We start from the raw sequence: 18,018 nt of genomic DNA, 5'->3' as shown, positions 1-18,018 counted from the left end.
CCAGCCTCACCTCGCTGAAGTGACCTTGTAAGAATGTAATGAAGTGACATCACCTGGCTTTCATCAGCTGGCTGCTCTTCACCTCTCCCTCACAAGGGACTCACCTGAAGCTGACTTCACTGAACTCCAAACCAACATCCCCTTTCTGATGATCAAAACAAGTACACCAGCAGTGCTGTAGGTCCAAAACTTTTAATGCATGGTCCTTGCTGTTCAGAAAAGTTACTGCATTAAACTCTAATACATAAATTTACCTGAATTTTAAAAAATCATTTTACACAATTTTGCCACAGCACTTAAAGGAAACCAGATTTTATATGCAGTTGTCTCAAAAAAAACCCCAATATTAGTGCCTTCTCAAATTAGCAGAACTGTAGTTCATTCAGTAGTTACAACAAATCCCAACTTGAACAACACTATCATCACAAGTGTACAGCTCAGCAAAAGAAAAGTGCCATTCCAAAACTGAAATTTATTAAACTATGACTCAGCATACACTGATTTTTCTGTTAACCAAGTTAACATAAAAGAGTGTTTAGTTTAATTCCACACCATTTTCTTTATGTTATTTTTCTTTTATGATGACTTAATTAGAGTCACAAGTTACAAAATATCAATGCCACTTACAGCAGTTTATACGATCCACACCTGTTTGAATTGTGACAGGCACAAGAACATGATGTTTGATGACTCAAAGGAAAAGATTCTCTGATGCATTAAAACCAGCATCAATGTTAGCCCCCCGCTCCATGGATGGCAGCAGAGACAAAATCAGCAGGCTCAGTGTGCCATGAATAGCTTGATGAAGGGCTCAGTGACAGAGGCATAACAGAGCATGTGGCAAAATTACATTCTACATTTCATCCTCTGCTGAGGGTAAGCTGTGCTACACCAGCTCACAACAGAAGCATGAACAGGGCTCTCCTCCTTGTCAGCCTCATGTTAATGCTTGGGAACTGGGAAACTACAATTCAGCTTCTTGGATAAAATCACCAAACATCACAATAATCAGTCTAGAGTTCCAGATCTAACCCTTCTATTGCAAACACACACACACACACACACACACACACAAAGATAAGGCTAATCTGTATTTATTCTGCTCTCTTCTGCTGTTAAATAAAAAGAAATATATCCATGTTCACAAAAAAAACCCAAAAAAACCCAAACCTATCTCTTCTCCCTCTCCTCCAAAATACCCATCACCACAGAGAGCTCTTATTTATAATTCACTTGAAAGTATTTCTCAGATTAGGTTTCCCACTTCAAACAGATGACAGAGATTGTATTACTTTGCTATACTTCACCAGGTTCTGATATCAGAAAGAGTTCACTACTGAAGTAACACCAGTAGGACACTCTCTGACAGAACATTTTACACAAGTTCTAACTCCCTGTCCCTTACAATAAAAGTAGAGCTATTTCACTGGTTTTCAATCAATGTAAGCTGGGAGCTTTAAAAACACTTTGTATGACTTTTTTGGTGAGTTTCTAGCAAAAGGCCCAAACACTGAAAAGCAAGTGAGCAGAGACAATAGGATGCTTTGCAAAATCGGACAGTTCAAAAGGCATCCAAAGAGCAAGAAAACAAAACCCAGCCACTCAAGTGGAAACTGCACTAAACTAGCACTAAGAAAACAGGGAGAAATTAAGAAGCTTCAATATAACAGTTATGCAGAATGTTTAATTAGAGATACCTTTTGTTTCTTCAGGCAGTCACGTGTATCATTCATGACCATGATACAAACTGCAAGAGCTTTAATATGAAAGTGCCACAGGAATAGGATATTTAGTTATTCCTGTTAAGGACACTTTCTAGGGGACTGATCTCAAGGTCCCTTAGCTGTAACATGATTTTCTCACAGCTAAGAAAGTTTGCACAGAAGCAGAAGAAGTTTGCACAGCTTAGAAGTTGCAGCTGACAGCTTTCCAAAGCCAGCCTTGACACAAGACTTGGCTTACTTTATTTTCACAGACATACACTGCACGAGACAGCCAACACCATTCAATCCAAACATAAGAGCATCTGTATAAACTTTTCCCATCAACATTAAAATTGCCAACCAAATCCTTGTGATTTCTGCAAAAAAGATGGTTCTTCTTGCTTATTGCTGTATTACAGGAAGTGATGCTAACTCTTGCAGGAGAGAGTGTATATTTCAAAGTTCACATCTCTTACAAAAAGCCTCAGAGTCTTCACCAGGTGTTGGTTCTGTAGAGCAAAACTGGCATTCCATCTTTTCCGAATGAAACAGTCCCTTCAGTCCCTCTCCCTGCCCTGTACGTCTCAAGAGCATTCATGCCTCTTCACTAGGGTTGCAACCAGGAGACAACAGCCCATAATGCATTTGTGACAGCACCTCAAGCAACAGTGCACACTTCACTAAATGGAGTGACCCCAATTAGATCCATAAGAAAACATGGAAGAGGAACACAAAGAGGAAGGGAAGCAATTTATTCTCACTTCTCTTGAAGCAAATAAATGGTTCTGACAGCAGGTTTATTTTCAGACAGTTATAACTTAGGCTGACAGGCCAGCTTATTTACCAGAAGAAGCCCCTTCACCCAAACACCAGAACCTATACTAAAAACATTTTTATTTCAATCTGCCTCTGAAATGAATGAAGATAATCTCAACGTTAATGAAAAGTCTGCATTGCTACCACAGAAATCACATTGTGCAAATCCATGTTATTTATCTGCAGTGCTGAGTCACATCTGGATGGTGGATGTGCCTTCCTGAATACCACACCCTGGGAATGCTTCAGCACTTCCCCTCCTACCAGGACACTGCCTTAAAAAAGAACTGCTAGTGGCATGATGAGAATTGATCTTTTCCTGCCATCTGCTGTACATGTAAGTAACAATTCCACAAACAATTGGCCAAAATTTGTGTATTACAGTTATTTCCCAAGTCACAAATACTACACAAGCCCTTCATACAGGATATGCTGTCCAAAGACACATGACCTCCACCTTCTCACTTCCCTACACCCCATCCACCAAGTAAAGCATTGCACACTTGCAGGGATTGTTTCAGAGTCTTCAGCTTCTGGAATGCAGCAGGCAAGAGCTCTGCCTCTTTCAGGGACTCAAAAACCCCCAGTTTAGTTCATCTGCTCAATGTACAACACGTTCAGTAAGTGCTGCCACCTTGTTCCTGGGAAGAACAGTTAGGTTCAGTTCACACCACGGAGGTGGTACTTTCCGGATTTACACGCATCAATCTTGAGGCATTCCTCAGATCCTGTAGCTGCTTGGCTGGTTTTCCAACTCCTTCCTCAAACCTTTTTTCCACAACAGGAAGGACAGTTTCATACAGGAAAGAGGCGTTCTGCCTAATGAACGCTTTTTTCTCAGGGTCCTGTTCACACCGCAAACTGTAGTCAACATGCTGGACAGCCACCAGGATGATTTCCACCAGGCTCTCCAGGAGAACCATGTGCAGCTCTGGAAAGTAAAGCTTTAATGCTTCCTCCAAGAAGGCCATAGTCTGCTTAGTGAAAGCTACTACAGTGTAACTGAGGTTGACCCAGCAGTCATCACCTGTGTATTGGTCAAAATTGCCCACCCCACAGCTCCTCATCTCCTCCCTGAGCTTCCCCAGAGCCTCCGGAGTCATCAGGTTCATCTTTCTCCACATCTCCTCAGAGTTGCGGTGCTTGGTGGCCTCGATGATGATATCCTTGTAGCTCTGCAAAGCACCTTTGATATCCTTCACCAGGAGGGCGTGAATGATGAAGGTGAGGTCCAGTCCAATCTCGCTCAGCTGCTTGCAGTGCTCTTTAGCCACCTGGGATAAAAAAGAAAAGCAAAGGATGTTATTTCTGTGCAGGCTCCCTTTACATTTTACGCTTTTAGCAAATTTATCTCAGAAAACTGAGATATTTCATACTCATACTTATTTCTCGTACTTTAAGAATCTCATTAATGAGACATTAGTAACTGAAAGATACATCCTGGCTGTGAAAAATACTCTGGACAATTACACTATATAACCCACACATGTAAGCTCCCCCCCCAGTTAGCAGCTGAAAGAAAGCATAACCTGAGAAAGTTAGTCTTGCAAAAGTATGAAAACGTAGCTAAGGACAGCCTTGGAAAACAAGGAGAAAATTTTGAAGTACTTGTAATTCAGGTGTAGCTTATGAAAATTTTAGGACCTCCTACTAGTTAAAGGCCAATTAAGACTCAACGCATTTTGTATTCTTGAAAAAGGCAAGGTTTTCCTTGACACGTATTATAACCTTAAGGCTTTCCTCTGTTAAACTGAAAAAAAACCAAACAAACCTCAAATGAATATTAATCTTTCAACGCAGAAAACCTCTCTGGAGACCCACACAAGAGTGAACAACTAAACCAGAGTTAGAAAAGAGACTTTAAAGCTTTGCAGCCTTTGTTTCAACTGCTGTGCCCCACCACCCCCCTCTTCGGACTCTCTTACCTTGACACACTCTGCCGCAGTTGACAAACTCTCCTTGCTATCAAATACTTGCTTACTGAAGGCATCTACAAACATCCTCATGGACGAGCGCGCCCAGACAACGAAGGCCGAGTAGCAGCCGTTGTTGCCGGCGAAGTCCGTCTCAAACTCCCTGGCCGTCTCCAGGAGGCTGGTGAAGAAGACATGGCAGAGCTTGTGGATGTAGAGCAGCGTGGCGCCCTCGATGCGCAGCTGCCGGATGGCCGTCTGCACGGCAGCCGCCCGGTTCTTCAGGAACAGCTCGCAGGCCTTGGTGGACTGGCCCAGGCGGATGAGCTGGGACACGGCCCGGCGGGTGGCCCGCGGCCCGCCCCGCAGCGAGCGGTCCGGGGACAGCTCGAACACCAGCACGTCCGTCAGCTGCCGGACGCGCTCGTCCACCTTGGCCCGCAGCTCCTTCACGGGCTGGCTCACGGGCTTGTCCGCCAGGTACTCGTTCAGTTTATCCAAGAGATCCACCGCCCCCTCGAAGTCTCGCTGAGCAATGCAGACGTCCAGGTCCTCGGGCAGCTCCTGGATCCACTCAAGCGAGAGGTCAACGACCTCCTCCTCAGCGGAGGGCTCATCCTCCTCCTCCTCATCCTCGTCGAAGGGGTTGGTGGATTCGGGGGGCGTCGGGGCGGGCCGGGGCAGCGCCTCCTGCTCCAGGCGCCGCTTCTCGCTGAGGGCGCGATTGCGCTTGGTCTCCTCCAGCACCTCCAGCCACTCCTTCTTGATCTTGGCGTTCTCAGCCTGGAAGATGCGGCTCTCGGGAAACATGAGCAGCTTGAACATGTCCTTCATAGGCGGGTTGTCCTTGACGTTGACCACAGCCAGCCCGTCCAGGGGGTACAGGGCGTCGTAGCGGTAGGCGCCGCGGCGGTTGGGCAGGGCGGTGGCCACGAGCAGGCAGTCGTTCATGAGGAAGGCGTGCACCCGCTGGATCTGCGCCATGTGGTCGGCGTCGTACTCCACCAGGTCGCCGTTGTAGACCAAGTACTTGCCGGGGCTCTCGGGCAGGAGGTCGCGGCAGCCCTCCACCTTCTCCAGGAGGGTGGTGAGGGTGCGCTGCCGCCCCTCCTCGTTGGCGGCCGCGTCCTTGCCCGACAGCGGCAGGAAGGGGTCGGCGGCGGCGGCGCGGCGGGCGCCCAGCGCGGGGTCGTCGCGGTCGGCCTGGAGCAGCAGGGCCTGGGTGACGGCCTCCATGATGCCCTTCTGCTCGGTGAGGATGTGGCTGAGCTGGTACATCTCGCTCTCCAGGTAGCTGATCTCCCGCGCCGTCTCGATGAACTGCCGGTAGTTTTGGTAGACGTTGCGCTTCAGGCTCTGCGCCGTCTCCTCGCTGAGCGCCTGGATGCGCTGCCGGTGCTCCTGCAAGTCCCGGTCGCCGTCCGACTGCTGCGACAGCTGCTTCACGTACTCCCCCGCCGCGAAGCCGCCCGACTCCAGCTGCCGCCGCAGCCGGCTCCCGCCGCCGCCCTCGCCCAGCGACAACGCCATGTCCGCGCCGCAGCCGCCGCCGCCCGGTACCCTCCCCGCCGCTACCGGGGACACGACACCGCGCCGCGCCTGCGTCCCGCGGCTCGGCGGCAGGAGCGGCTGCCCGCGGTGACGCGATGGGGCCGCGCCGGGCCGGGCGGGGGCGGAGGAAAGGAAGGAAAAGGAAAGGAAGGGGAAGGGTAGGGAAGGGAAGGAAGGGGCGGAGGGGACGGCGGCCGAGTGCGCACTCGGAAAGACGCGGCGGCAGCAGCCCGCGGGTCGGTGCTGCGCGTGCGCCGCGGTGCTGCGGCTTCCGGTTGCGGCCGTGCCGGCCGAGGGCCCCGCGCTGGGGATGGAGGACGAGGATTTCTTGTTGGCTCTCAGGCTGCAGAGGGAATGGGAAGAGCAGGACAAGGCGGCGGCAGCGGTGGCGGCGGCAGCAGCAGCTAAGCGCCCTGATGTCTCTCCGTACCGCTCGTCCCATCGCCCGCTGTCGGTGGTCGATGAGGCGTGGGAGCTGCTGGACCCCAGCCCCGACGTTCATGGCTTGTTCGTGCACTTCAACCAGACGCTCTTCTGGGGCAAGCTGGAGGCTGTCACGGTGTCCTGGAGCCCCCGCATGACCAGGTGGGGCACCGGCGCTGCCCTGTCCCGGGGGCGGGCAGGCCGATCCTCGTGTTTGGGGGCGGCGGGAAGGGCCGGCACCCGCGGAGCCGCAGCGTGTGGCTGCCGGTGTCGGGGAGGAGCTGTCACTTGTCACTGTGCTGCCCCTCGCTGTGCCCCGCCAGCGCCTTGCTGGTGCCATGGCTTCTCTTCCCGGGCACTTGGATGTTCCGCGTCTCTGGCAGAGCCCGTACGGCGGGACAGGAGCTGGTCGCTGTCGTCGTCTCCCTTGCCTTGCATCTCTTGTCCCTAGCAGCCACCAGTGGCTTTACCCGGTGCAGGCAGGCCGGAGGGATGTTAGAATGGAAGAAATGACTTGCTCTTAGATAGTGTGTGTGGAAACCTCATGTACTCGTGTTGCTGCTCTGGTTCTCAGTCTTTATGATAGTTCTACTGCACGGCAGATCGGCAAATATCAACCAATAATAGTATATTCGAAAAATGTAGAATGGGTTTGGAAGGGGGATATAGAAGAAATCTGAGGTTAAACAAACCCAGGAATCCTTGAAGTGCAGTCTGCAGTTCTGCAGCAGATGCAGTTGCTGGCAGCTGGAGTCCCGCCGCCTCTTATCCTCTGCTGCCTGTGGTATTCTTTAGGCATTTGGATATAGTTGGATATTGCACTGACAGCCGACTAACACAGACAAGAAAAGTGGTGTTTGCTGGATTAGCGCACAGAAGTGGAGATACATGTAAATTCGGTATGAGCCAAAAGTTGATGAAGGGTGGGAAGTGAAATTGAAATAACCAGCAATTAAGTCAGTGTTTGCTGCTGTGACTCTCTAGCCTCCGTGCATTGTATTTTATTTTAGTCCATCACAAGTTCTAAAAGAAACAGTCTTCTGCTTTCAAAACGGGTTTTTCTACTCTAAGGAACCTGTGGAATGTTTTTTCTTTGCTTAACGATGCTGAGTTTTTCAAATTACTACTCAAAGTGATTTTATTCCATGTTCTGAGTAACCTAGCATGTGTTTGCAGGGGGTGGCATTTTAACTTAAATTCTCAGTTTTTGTCGTGAGCTACAAAACCAAATAGATTTTCATGTTTTCTTTCTTCTTTTCCTTTCAGCTCTGCTGGTATCTGTTCATACCACGAAAGAAGTGGGTTGTGTTCCATTCGTCTCAGTGAGCCGCTTCTAAAGTTACGGCCCAGGAAGGACCTTGTGGAGGTATTTGACCCTGGCTCATGAGCCGGCACATAAAGTGTATTGTGCCCACCCCCCACTTCATACAGACATTTCAGGTTTCACAGTGGGATTCTTTTGTGCAGTAACTTATATGTCATGAAATAGTGGTGGCTTTACTGTTAGGTTTGTGTGGCTTGTATTGCTGTACCGTGGTAGTCTTTAGTTTTGTGTTTCTAAGTAGGCAAATCTAATTAGAAGTCTAAAGTTGCTCATTTATTTTATTGACTTTACATAGAGAAAAAAACGCCCCAAGTTTTTTAACTCCTAAATTATCCTTTAATATTCAAAGCAAACGTGGATTGTAGTTTCTGAAAGGCCAACAGCAGAAAATAAGGATATAGGATATGACTTAAACATGACATTTGGTTGCTCCTTGGGCCTCTGCCAGAGCTGCTGCTTTGAGCTGGCTAAGCATTCAGATTTGTCTAAGAACAGAAATGCTGTAGAGTTTCAGCTTGCTCGTAAGTGGCTCTTTTTTGGGGGTGTGTAGGGCATGATGTCTTTTTAAAGATGTGATTTAAGTTTGAGGATTATTTCTTCTTTTTGGAATGCTGCTTATGGGAGTGATATTATGCAGCATGTTTTAGTGATGTGGGAATAGGGGTAATTTGGTTTGATAGATCAGTTACGTTTTTATGACCCAGACCGAATATGTGAATAATCAAAGATAAATCAGTAACCACAATCAATGTAGAAGAGTAAAATACTTGCAGCTTAGCCATGAAACTGCAAATGCAATGCTTTTGAGTGACTGTGTAATGGTTGCATCATTGCAGACACTGTTGCACGAGATGATCCATGCCCTGCTCTTTGTTACTCACAACTACAAGGATCGTGAGTCTCACGGGCCGGAGTTCTGCAAGCACATGCGTCGCATTAATCTCCTGACTGGAGCCAATGTCACAGTAAGAATAATCCTCCCCACCTGATTTAATAGAGCTTTCTTCCTGGTTTGCTGTTTCAGTTGACTGGTGCAGAATAAGTAATGTTCTTACTAGATACTCCACAGTTGGTACCAATACAAATTTGCATCCAAGTGTGTGCTAGTTCCATAGTTATTTGTTGGGGGTGGTGGTAGGAACAGGTTGAGGATGATGTGGTGAGCTGTTAGTCATGTAATTTTCAGGTATGTTGTCTGTAAGAATTTTTCTTTTAAGTTTTTTATGGTAAACTAGAAAGAGCTTAAATGGTAGCAGGGAAAGAAGTGCTCCGTGTGAAGAGTAGTCAAGATTTATGTCAATAGAGGGTAATAATATTTATGTTAATATTTTTAAATAATGTGTGTAATAAGATCAGTTAAAGTAATAGCTGAAAGGAGAATGCATTACTGGTATTGTTTGCAATGCATTCTGAGCAGTTCATCTTCTAGGTGAAATTGTAGACATTTCCAAGCTGATTTTATTGCTGCTGCAACAAGATAACCAGGACATATTCCTCCACGTTCTTTTTTAGAGCTTTGTTTTAATGATAGATAAATGTTGATCAAATTTTACTCAGGTCCAGCTCTTTTAACTGCTAATATAAAAATCACAGCAGCAGTGGAAGGAGTTGAATGGAAATAGATAATTTAAAAAATATTACGGAGCTAGTGATATAAAATTTGTAACTTCATGAATGACTGGGTTTTTACGTGGGTTTGTTTTTTTGTTTTTTAACGTAGATCTATCACAATTTTTATGATGAGATTAATTTGTACCGCCAGCACTGGTGGCGATGCAATGGCCCCTGCCAGAGCAGAGCTCCTTACTTTGGGTACGTGAAGCGCTCCATGAACAGAGCACCCTCTGCACATGACTTCTGGTGGGATGAACACCAAAAGACCTGTGGGGGCACGTTCATTAAAGTGAAGGAGCCGGACAAATTCTCAGAGAAGTCCAAGCAGAAAACTCAGACGGCAAAACCTCCACTTTTCAAGTCAACTAACAAAGGTATTTTATAATTTTTTTTTCTTTTCTGAACCAATTTTTGTCCAGATGTTTTCTTGAACAATATGGACCCAACACTGCATAAGCTTGGTTTAGATGTTGCTGTTACATAGCCAAAGAATGGGGCCTGTTTGATTGTGCACTCCTAGGCTGCTCCTCAATTGAATTGTCTGCAAAAAGTTTAGTTTGATGCATTATTTTCAAGCAGCTGATTTTTTTTGTGTGAAGCACCTCAAATAACAGCCCATGATTTTTTAATGAAAAATTATTAACTTATTTTTTAATTTGATTTTGCAGGCAAGACAGAAATGCACGGTACTTGCAAAGACCTGACTCCTTTTAGTGGGACGGGCTACCGGCTTGGAGGAGGAGACGGCGTGCTTTCAGAGAAAAACACCAACGCCAGCAGCTCCACTGCAAGCAGTGAAACACACGGCTCACTGCATCGTTCAGCAGTAGGGACAACACCAGTCCCTAAAAAGGAGATTAAACTGGAAAAGTCACCCCATGGCAGCATCTTTCCGCTTCGTACCAATGGTGCCAGTGAGAAGAGCAGCTTGGCTTTAAAGCGTGAGTTCCCAAAACTCTCCGCTGCTGATACCGAAGATGGTGAGAACAACTGGGGGTTGCCTGCTAGGATGGCTCGTGTTGCTGAAGGAACATCAAGCCAAGGCTCACCAGTTGGCAAGAGGGCTGTGCCATCTTCTAGCTGGTCACCAAAACGAATCTGTTTGGAGCAGACCCCAAGAGCTCAGGGTGCATCTGAGAAAAAAAGCTTAGAATGTGCTAATACGCTGCAGCAATGGCCAAAAAAGGAAGATAAAACTGCCTTTGAAAAGTATTTCAGCAAAAAGCGGGGGACTGATGTCACTACAACTACAAAACCTAGAGCTGAATTCACACAGCCCTCTGCAAGTCCTAGCAATCCTGTGAGGCAGGAGAGAAGAGTCAGTTGTCCTGTCTGTGAGACTGATGTTTTGGAATCTGAAATAAATGAACATCTTGATTCCTGTCTCTCGTAGAACAGCAGAAATTTTCTTAAAAAGATAAACCAGGGCTGGAAACATTGTTTGAAAGGTAATTTTTGCTCAGGGTTTGCTTAGCTGTGGTTAAACTCCATGTGCCTGTTCTGAAATGGAACTTAAAATGTAGCTGACCTCCATATCCTCACAGTAGTAAGTAAAAATTGTGTAGAATGCTGCTAGGAGTACTGGTAAAGACTCTTCCTGGCCATGTCATAAAAGCTTTCACAATTTCCCAGGTAAACTTCCTTCAAGTGCTGTACAGGACAAATTAGGATTAAAATGATGTTACCTGCCAGTCTTTATTTTGCTGCCTCTGGGAGCCAGCCAGGTTGATGGTTAGCAGGCCAGTCAGGTGAGTACCAAAGCCATCGTGCCATGAGAAGTTGGGAGTGCCAGCCACGTGTTTGCTGTGTGAGCTGCCTGAAACGTTCTCTTGGTGCACTAAGGTATTTCATGGGTTAAGCATTAAACAGTGTGATTCCTTACAATCAGTGAAACTGATGGAATGTTTGGTTAAACATAAAAATTGTTTTATATAAATAGCTTTTAAACAAAATAGTTTTATATCTTGTTACTGTAATTTTAAATGGCTGTTCGTGTTTACAGTGTTATTGCTGCTGTCTTAACTCACTTTAAATGCTTCCTATTTTAAAAAATATTGACACTACAGAAGTTTAATGTAAATTACTTTGTTCTTGCATACTCTGAATAAATTGTTACTGAAGTTTAAATTTCCACTGAGTCTGGCCATTTTGTGTCAGTTACCAGTGGGTTCACCTGTATGTCTTGTTTATTAGAGCCTTTCTGTATTAACACTTTTCCTTCTTGCATTTCCCTGTAAAAACAGGTGCTGGTGAGTATAGATTGCATCATCTGCTGCTTTCTCCATCCTGTTTTTAAAACAGTTTCACTATTGTTGCACTTCTGTGAAAAATTTTAGGAATACTGATAGTAAAACTTGCTTTGCCATGTTAATTTTCCATACTTCCTTCTTGAAGCTGCAGCCATCTATCAGTGTTTCCAGTGATACTTGCCATTTTCAAGGACAGGACTACCAAGAAATATTGGTATTATCTTTTGTTTTTAAGATGAGGGTGAGAGTTGCACCACAAAGCATCTCTCACATCATAAAGCATTTTTGAGAGGTATTTCCATTAAAATTGCTCTCTGCAGTCTCCTCATTTGACTTTGCTACTGTGACAGATGGGAATAAAGGAGAAGGATTGTGGGTATTTTTAAACGTGGGGATTTTTCCTAATGTCTTCTGAATTGTTCATTTGAATGACAAACAGAAAGCAAATGAAGAATTTAGTGAATAGTGTAGCCTGTTGAGGGAAGATGAGCTTAAGCTGTAGGCAAGTCTGTCCCTCATATACACGTCCTAAAATAGATCATTGTCCAAACAATTGAGCAATTCTGGATTAGCTATGGAAAAATAGCACCTCTGCAATGTGTTTTTGCAAGGAAGTATTCTAAGACTAGGATCTCTTTTATCCAGAGAGGAAGGCTTTACAGTTACTATTTATTGCAGGCTGTTCCTAATGGGTCATGGCCACCTTCATTTTGGGTATGTTACTACAAATGCTGTTTCTGTAAAATGTTGTGCTTGAATACAGTGTCCTGCCCAAAAGAATAACAATGACTACCAGTATGTTTTTTAAATATGCTGCTGAATTTGGGTCAAAGATGAGAAATTCCATCCTCTCTATCAGTTGTCTTTGTCCTTGAGTGAGTTTAGATACTGCCTGGAACAACACATGCTGTCAGTGAGCCTTGAACAAACCCACTTCACTGAAATGCAGCATAAGTTGCCTGAATGGAAACTTGAGAAACAAGTTAATAGACTTGATTTCTGAGGCAAGGCAGCTGTGAAGGAGGGTCAAGTGTGTGTGTGTGCATTTTGTCGATAGAAGGTTCTGCAAACTAAAGGAAAAAGCCATCTCATTTCGTGGTGACCTGCTAGGATTGCTCTGGATAACTCAGAAAGGAGTTCCAGAGGTTAAAACTACCTCAGTGGGGATTACTTGGCCCTTTCATTATTATCATAAGAGACTGCTCTTCAGTTGCCTTGAAACTGGTTATCAGCAAGAAATCCTGAAGGTCGCATGTTAGCAAGTATTTTTTACTTTATGGAAATGCTATCTAGGAAGTTTTCACAACACTTGAGTTCTGATGAAGCAGTGGGAAGAATTTTTCTCAGGGCTCCTAAAATGTATTAGTATCTTGCAAGAAGATATGCAATATAAATAGCCTGGTTTAAAACATATTCTAACAGCAACAGCGTGCGTTCATGTCTCCTTTAGTCCAACCTCTGTTTGTTTTCACCTGGCATATTTGGGTCACACGGGAGAAGTGTGTTCTCCCAGCCACTTCAGCCCTGATGCCTGTGCATAAGCTGATGGGAGGCTGTTTACACTTGGGTGGCAGCAGGCCCTCAGGCAGGGCAGGGCCTGCTGCTCAGAGTGGAACCAGGAACCTGTTACCTGAGCCCCCTTTCTAGGGACATTTCCCAAGAGAACAAGCAGAGAAATATTGCTCATTTGGAACAGGCTGTGCTACCTGCCTCTGGGCCAGCGTAATGAATGAAGGTCACGAGGTAATAATCTAGTGCAAAATTAAAGGCTGGAGAGGGCTTAGGCATAACTGGACAAGAAGTGAGTAATAATTCCTGAGGTGCAAAGTAGCTATTCAAACTTCAGACTTCCCTTTCTGCAGCAGCAGGACACTAAATACCTTGTGAGGTTTTCTTCCTCGTGTGTTCTTCTGGAGCCTCTCAGTTCTCCTGCATTTTCCATACCCACAGCATCTCTTCAAGTAAAGCAAGATAGACTTTACTGAAGGGTTAACAGCAAGAAGGCATCAACAACAAGTTTCTGAGGAAAAATAATGATGGACATCCCTTCCAAGTGAGTGGAGCAATCCATGGTGATGGTGGGATGATGCAGACTGCTCTGGCTGGAGAATGTTAAGAAGCTGCAGTTTGCCTCAGCACTGCTGGGTCTGGTCATCCTAGAACACCATGTTTGTGCCTTTTGTTGGATCTTGTCACCTTAAACTGAAAGGCCATGAAAGGTTGGACCAGGTGACCTTGTGAGATGTCCCACAGCCCCTGTGAGCATGTTTGCTGCTGCCTGACATGCTGAAGGCAGCAGTGCAACCTCTGGATCCCAGCAGCTGCTCCCTAGCAGACAGCCAGCATTTGTCAGTTTTACGCTCCAAACTGAAATACCCAAGTTCTTACTTACATCTGGATTACTACAGCTGTCTTGAAGCCTCAGGATTTAATAAACTTATTTTTAAAAATATGAATGTAAAACTCTGCATAAAAATTACCCTTGAAGTGTGGTTTGTGGACAGACAGGCCATGAAAGAGACTTGCATTTCACTGTATGTGAATATATGTGTGTGCGATTTCATAGACTCCTGTATGGAAAAAGAAAAAGAGCGTTGTGCGGAGCTTTGGGATCCCTCACCGGGCCGTTAGGTGGCACTCCTTGCACGTAAGGAATTCTAATGTCGTCCTCTCCAACCCCGCGGGGACAGAGCAGAGTGCAGGACTGCAGGCTCGTGTTTCGCCTACCCTGCACTCTGGGCTGAACGTGGACCAGCAGCAACCCTGACTGGACCACAAACAAGCTAAAGGAGGAGCAATAGTGGTGTGGGGGGGGGAAATACCTGCAACTAGCTGGGAAACGAAAAGTAAATTCACAGCTAACTAGATTCCATGAGTGATTCTTTAACTTTGCTGCAAGAAGGAAGGGAAGATGAGAGAGTAGCTCGTTTTTCTTTTTCCACTTCAGGGCTCAGGAGTAAGCCCAAAGGCAGCCTTTTGTGGGTTACAGGTACTGCACTGCTTGCATCCATTGCAGTGACCAAGCTAATTTTCTGTCGTCGTTTGGCATCAACACAGCTCTGCAAGAGATGCAGGACAGAGTTTTAGGAAGTCAGAGTGGTTTATAAAACACAGAACTCCTGTGCTTGGCTAAGCCAGGGAGCCAGAGCGGTGTAACAGGTCCAGGGGAGGGTAGTGTACTACAGGTGTGAAAGCTTAAATGGGATGTGGCCATGGCCTTAATTCCTGTTTCCTTTTAGCTTCTGCCAGGCCAGGCTGCTTTAAGACTAGATTAAATTTCTAAGCAGGTGCAGCAGCTTGGCCTCAATAGCTCACCCTGTCTCTGTTCCATCCATCACCTTTCATTTACATAATTTCACCTGCTTTTTTGCCTTAGTATGTCTTGGACGTGACATTTCCTAAACTGTATAGCAAATAATCTTTGAAGGGGCAAAACCCAACAAGTCAAGTATTTGCCTTCACCATTGCTTTATTTTTCTTTAACTGATGTCAATCTCTGGATCATAGTTTTTGTGCTTACTGCAAGTACCTTCTCTTCAGAGCTCAATGAAGGCCTGCTACAGGATATCAGCTGTAGGAATATGGCTTAGTTGGAGGTTCAGTAAGCAATTTACAATGGAAGGAATGGCCAAAGGGCCTCTCTGCTCTCACCCTGCTTTCTCCTCACTGCTTTGCTGCCCTGCCTTTGTCTTCCCACTGCCACTGGTCTCCTCCCTGGAGCATCCCAGTAATGATCAGCTTTCTTCCCCAGAGGATCCCCTTGGTGGGTGTGCTGCCACTCATCCATAAGCAGTTTTTGATTCACTGGGAAGGTGTTGTGTTTGGAGACAGGCACAAAGCTGAAGTGCAAGTGACTCACCTGGAAGGTGCCCTCCTGCAGATGCCAGTGCAGCCTCTGCAGGGTGGGACAGGGCCTGGCTGCACCAAGAGCAAGGAAAGCAAGAGAAGCTCCCTGGTGTGTCACAGGAGCACAGGGCTGGGCACGTGCTGCTCCAGGTACTGTGGCTCTGGAAGGACATGGCACAGATCTGGGCTCTTCTGGCAGATGGCAAACAGAAACATATCCAAAGGGAAGAGTCATCCTGAGGATAAGGCAGCACCCCAGGGGCTTCAGAGAGGATGGCACCTGTACCAGGTGCCAGGAGTATGGAGAGCTGCAAGTATGGGACTCCAGTCTTAAATTTGCTCTGTTCCCCAGACTTTGCTGCTAAGAATCCTTTGGCTTGTTCCTTTGCTTTACATTTAGCAGTACCTACATGGGAAATTTAATTAAAAGAAAAGTTTTCTTTCAGCAAGGGTGGCTGAACATGGGAATGGGTTTTCTGCAGAGGTTTTAGAGGGTCCATCCTTGAAGATACTCAAATCCCAACTGGACATGGTCTTAGGAAGCCAGATTTGGGTAAACTTGTTAAAGAGCAGGAGAGCTGGACCAGACCAGCTTCAGGAGCCCTTCCCACATAAACAGCCCTGGGTTTCCACCTAACAACCCCAGGAGCACTTCAGGTCAAATTGGAATTACAGCTGAAGGCAATTAAGGTCCACTTGCTTGCCCTTGCCCTGGTATATCCAGAGGTGCTCACACCATCTCTGACCAGCTGAGCATTTCTTCCTCTCCTGCAAGGTTTGGCATGGGCAGCTCTCATCACTGCCACCATGCAGACCCTGGGCATGGGGGATCAGTCTCCTGTCACATCAGAGACTGGGGGAGTCCAGGCAGGAGCTGGGCAGGTGCCAGGACACAGGACAGGTACAAGGAAGCCCTGCCCTGCCAAGCCTGATTGCTGAATCCTCTCCAAGTCATGCTGTGGGGGGAGGGAGGATTATCAGCCCGGCAGACAGCACGAATTAAAACTCAGACTTAATTAACTTTGAATGTACCTAGAAGAGATTTAGAATGCCAGAAAAGCATCCCATGAGAGGAAATAGGAGGTATTTCTTGCACTGCAAAACCCTAAGTCTATCCAAGCTATCAGGCAGCATTTCCCAGGCAATATGGCAGAGTTAAGACAACTCTGCCAAGAGGTCTCACTGCTGACATTTGGGCTTAGGCTATGAAATGCAATGTTGCTGAAGCAGATACACACCCCAAGTGGTAAGCAATGCCATGACTTTGGAGCTGTTTGCAAGGTGTTAGAGACACAAGCACTAAACACAAGCATCCCCTGAAGGAATGGGGAGCCCTCACTTTGAAGGAAAACACTGAAAAGTTGTTGCCTTAATGCCACCTTCCTTTTAATCCCTGTACAGGTCCCATCAATGTTATCTTCTCCAAACCAGTTCTGCAGCACTCCCACCCTAAAGCAGTGCCTCACATCCCCAGCAGTGCACACACTGACCCACACAGAGGCTGCAGTCAGCCCATGCACACCCTGCAGCAGACACGGAGGGAAACACTGCCTTAACTTCTTCAGGAAGAGGGGAAGGATGGGAGGCTTCTGCTGTTGGCCAAGCATCCTCACCCAGCTGTGAATTGTTACAGGATGGGTTGATCCCATGTTGAACCCAGGATGGGTGTGTGCTGAAGCGACACCATTTTTAGGAGACTGACAAGTAGATGTCCTGTCCAACAATTTTCAGTTCTCCTTCTGTCTACCTCTCTTCAGCAGAAAGACTGCCCAAGCCTGGTGTGAAGCTGTTGCTGGGTGGCTTTTGCATGCATAAATGCAGTGCCAGGTGAAGGGTATGTCCCATGAGCTGCCACAGCTCAGCTGTGCTGTGTATATCCTCACCACCTCTGCAAGGGACAAGGAGCAATTCAGGGTTAGTTGGCCTCCCAGGGACAGCCAGCAGCTTAGCACACAGAGCTTTTGCCAGGCAGCACCAACTCAGGCGGGCAGCAGCCCCAGGCAGAGCCTGTGCTGCCAGCCATGACTGGTAGCCACTGTTCTCAGGGCATTTTGTGCAGCCAGAGCTTGGGTAGCACCTGAGCACCTGGAGAGGCAGCCACCAGGCTGTGACCAGCTGTCATCTCACAAAAAAAACCCACCCCAAATGTTTTCCTCGGCCAAGCATGTTACAATTTTCTCCAACCCCCACTGAAGGGACACAGCAGAAGAGAAAGGCCTGCAGCTCCTTTGGCAGCAGGTGGGAGATTTGACAGTGCTTGGGGAGCCCTGGAAGGATGCAGGGGCACTGGGGTAGCAAGGGGCTGGAGAGGCCCCCAGGCACACGTGGGAGCAGAAAGGCAAGGGCAGGCTGGAAGCTGAGCAGTTCTCTCCAGGCACTCTCACACGAGGCAATGAGCACATTTTCAAACCCACTGAGAGCACTGGAGGTGTAACCACCCCATCCCACTCTCCCCACTCCTCCATCCCTGCCCCAGTGGATTTTTGTATCACACAGCATCCTCCCCCTGTAAGACAGCAGTGTGTCTCTGTCACCTCTGGGACACAAAGAACATGTTTTTCTGCTTTGGGAGGTGACAC

At 46.8% G+C, this 18,018-nt stretch overlaps 2 protein-coding genes across 2 annotated transcripts; one reads left to right on the top strand and one right to left on the bottom strand.

Annotated features, from left to right (window-relative positions):
* Positions 1-2,440: 2,440 nt before the first annotated feature.
* On the bottom strand, positions 2,441-6,219 carry EXOC8 (exocyst complex component 8). The gene is made up of 2 exons (XM_064708533.1): positions 4,445-6,219; positions 2,441-3,793 (listed from the first exon to the last, which is right to left on the bottom strand). The coding sequence occupies exons 1-2, from the start codon at positions 5,960-5,962 to the stop codon at positions 3,185-3,187; spliced, it is 2,127 nt and encodes a 708-aa protein (XP_064564603.1). The 5' UTR covers positions 5,963-6,219; the 3' UTR covers positions 2,441-3,184.
* Positions 6,179-11,476, top strand: SPRTN (SprT-like N-terminal domain). Its single transcript, XM_064708534.1, has 5 exons — positions 6,179-6,568; positions 7,673-7,772; positions 8,567-8,695; positions 9,451-9,718; positions 10,013-11,476. The coding sequence occupies exons 1-5, from the start codon at positions 6,294-6,296 to the stop codon at positions 10,735-10,737; spliced, it is 1,497 nt and encodes a 498-aa protein (XP_064564604.1). The 5' UTR covers positions 6,179-6,293; the 3' UTR covers positions 10,738-11,476.
* Positions 11,477-18,018: the final 6,542 nt, after the last annotated feature.

Source organism: Zonotrichia leucophrys, chromosome 3, assembly GCF_028769735.1.
Source record: "Zonotrichia leucophrys gambelii isolate GWCS_2022_RI chromosome 3, RI_Zleu_2.0, whole genome shotgun sequence".
Classification (NCBI taxonomy): domain Eukaryota; kingdom Metazoa; phylum Chordata; class Aves; order Passeriformes; family Passerellidae; genus Zonotrichia; species Zonotrichia leucophrys.
This window is presented reverse-complemented; position numbering and strand designations above follow the sequence as displayed.

Coding starts and splice junctions, on each gene's coding strand:
- EXOC8 (XM_064708533.1), bottom strand. CDS start 5,962: ATGGCGTTGTCGCTGGGCGAGGGCGGCGGCGGGAGCCGGCTGCGGCGG. Junction 3,794..4,444: donor CTGCGGCAGAGTGTGTCAAG/GTAAGAGAGTCC, acceptor TTTTTATCCCAG/GTGGCTAAAGAGCACTGCAA.
- SPRTN (XM_064708534.1), top strand. CDS start 6,294: ATGGAGGACGAGGATTTCTTGTTGGCTCTCAGGCTGCAGAGGGAATGG. Junction 7,773..8,566: donor CCAGGAAGGACCTTGTGGAG/GTATTTGACCCT, acceptor GCATCATTGCAG/ACACTGTTGCACGAGATGAT. Junction 8,696..9,450: donor TGACTGGAGCCAATGTCACA/GTAAGAATAATC, acceptor TTTTTAACGTAG/ATCTATCACAATTTTTATGA.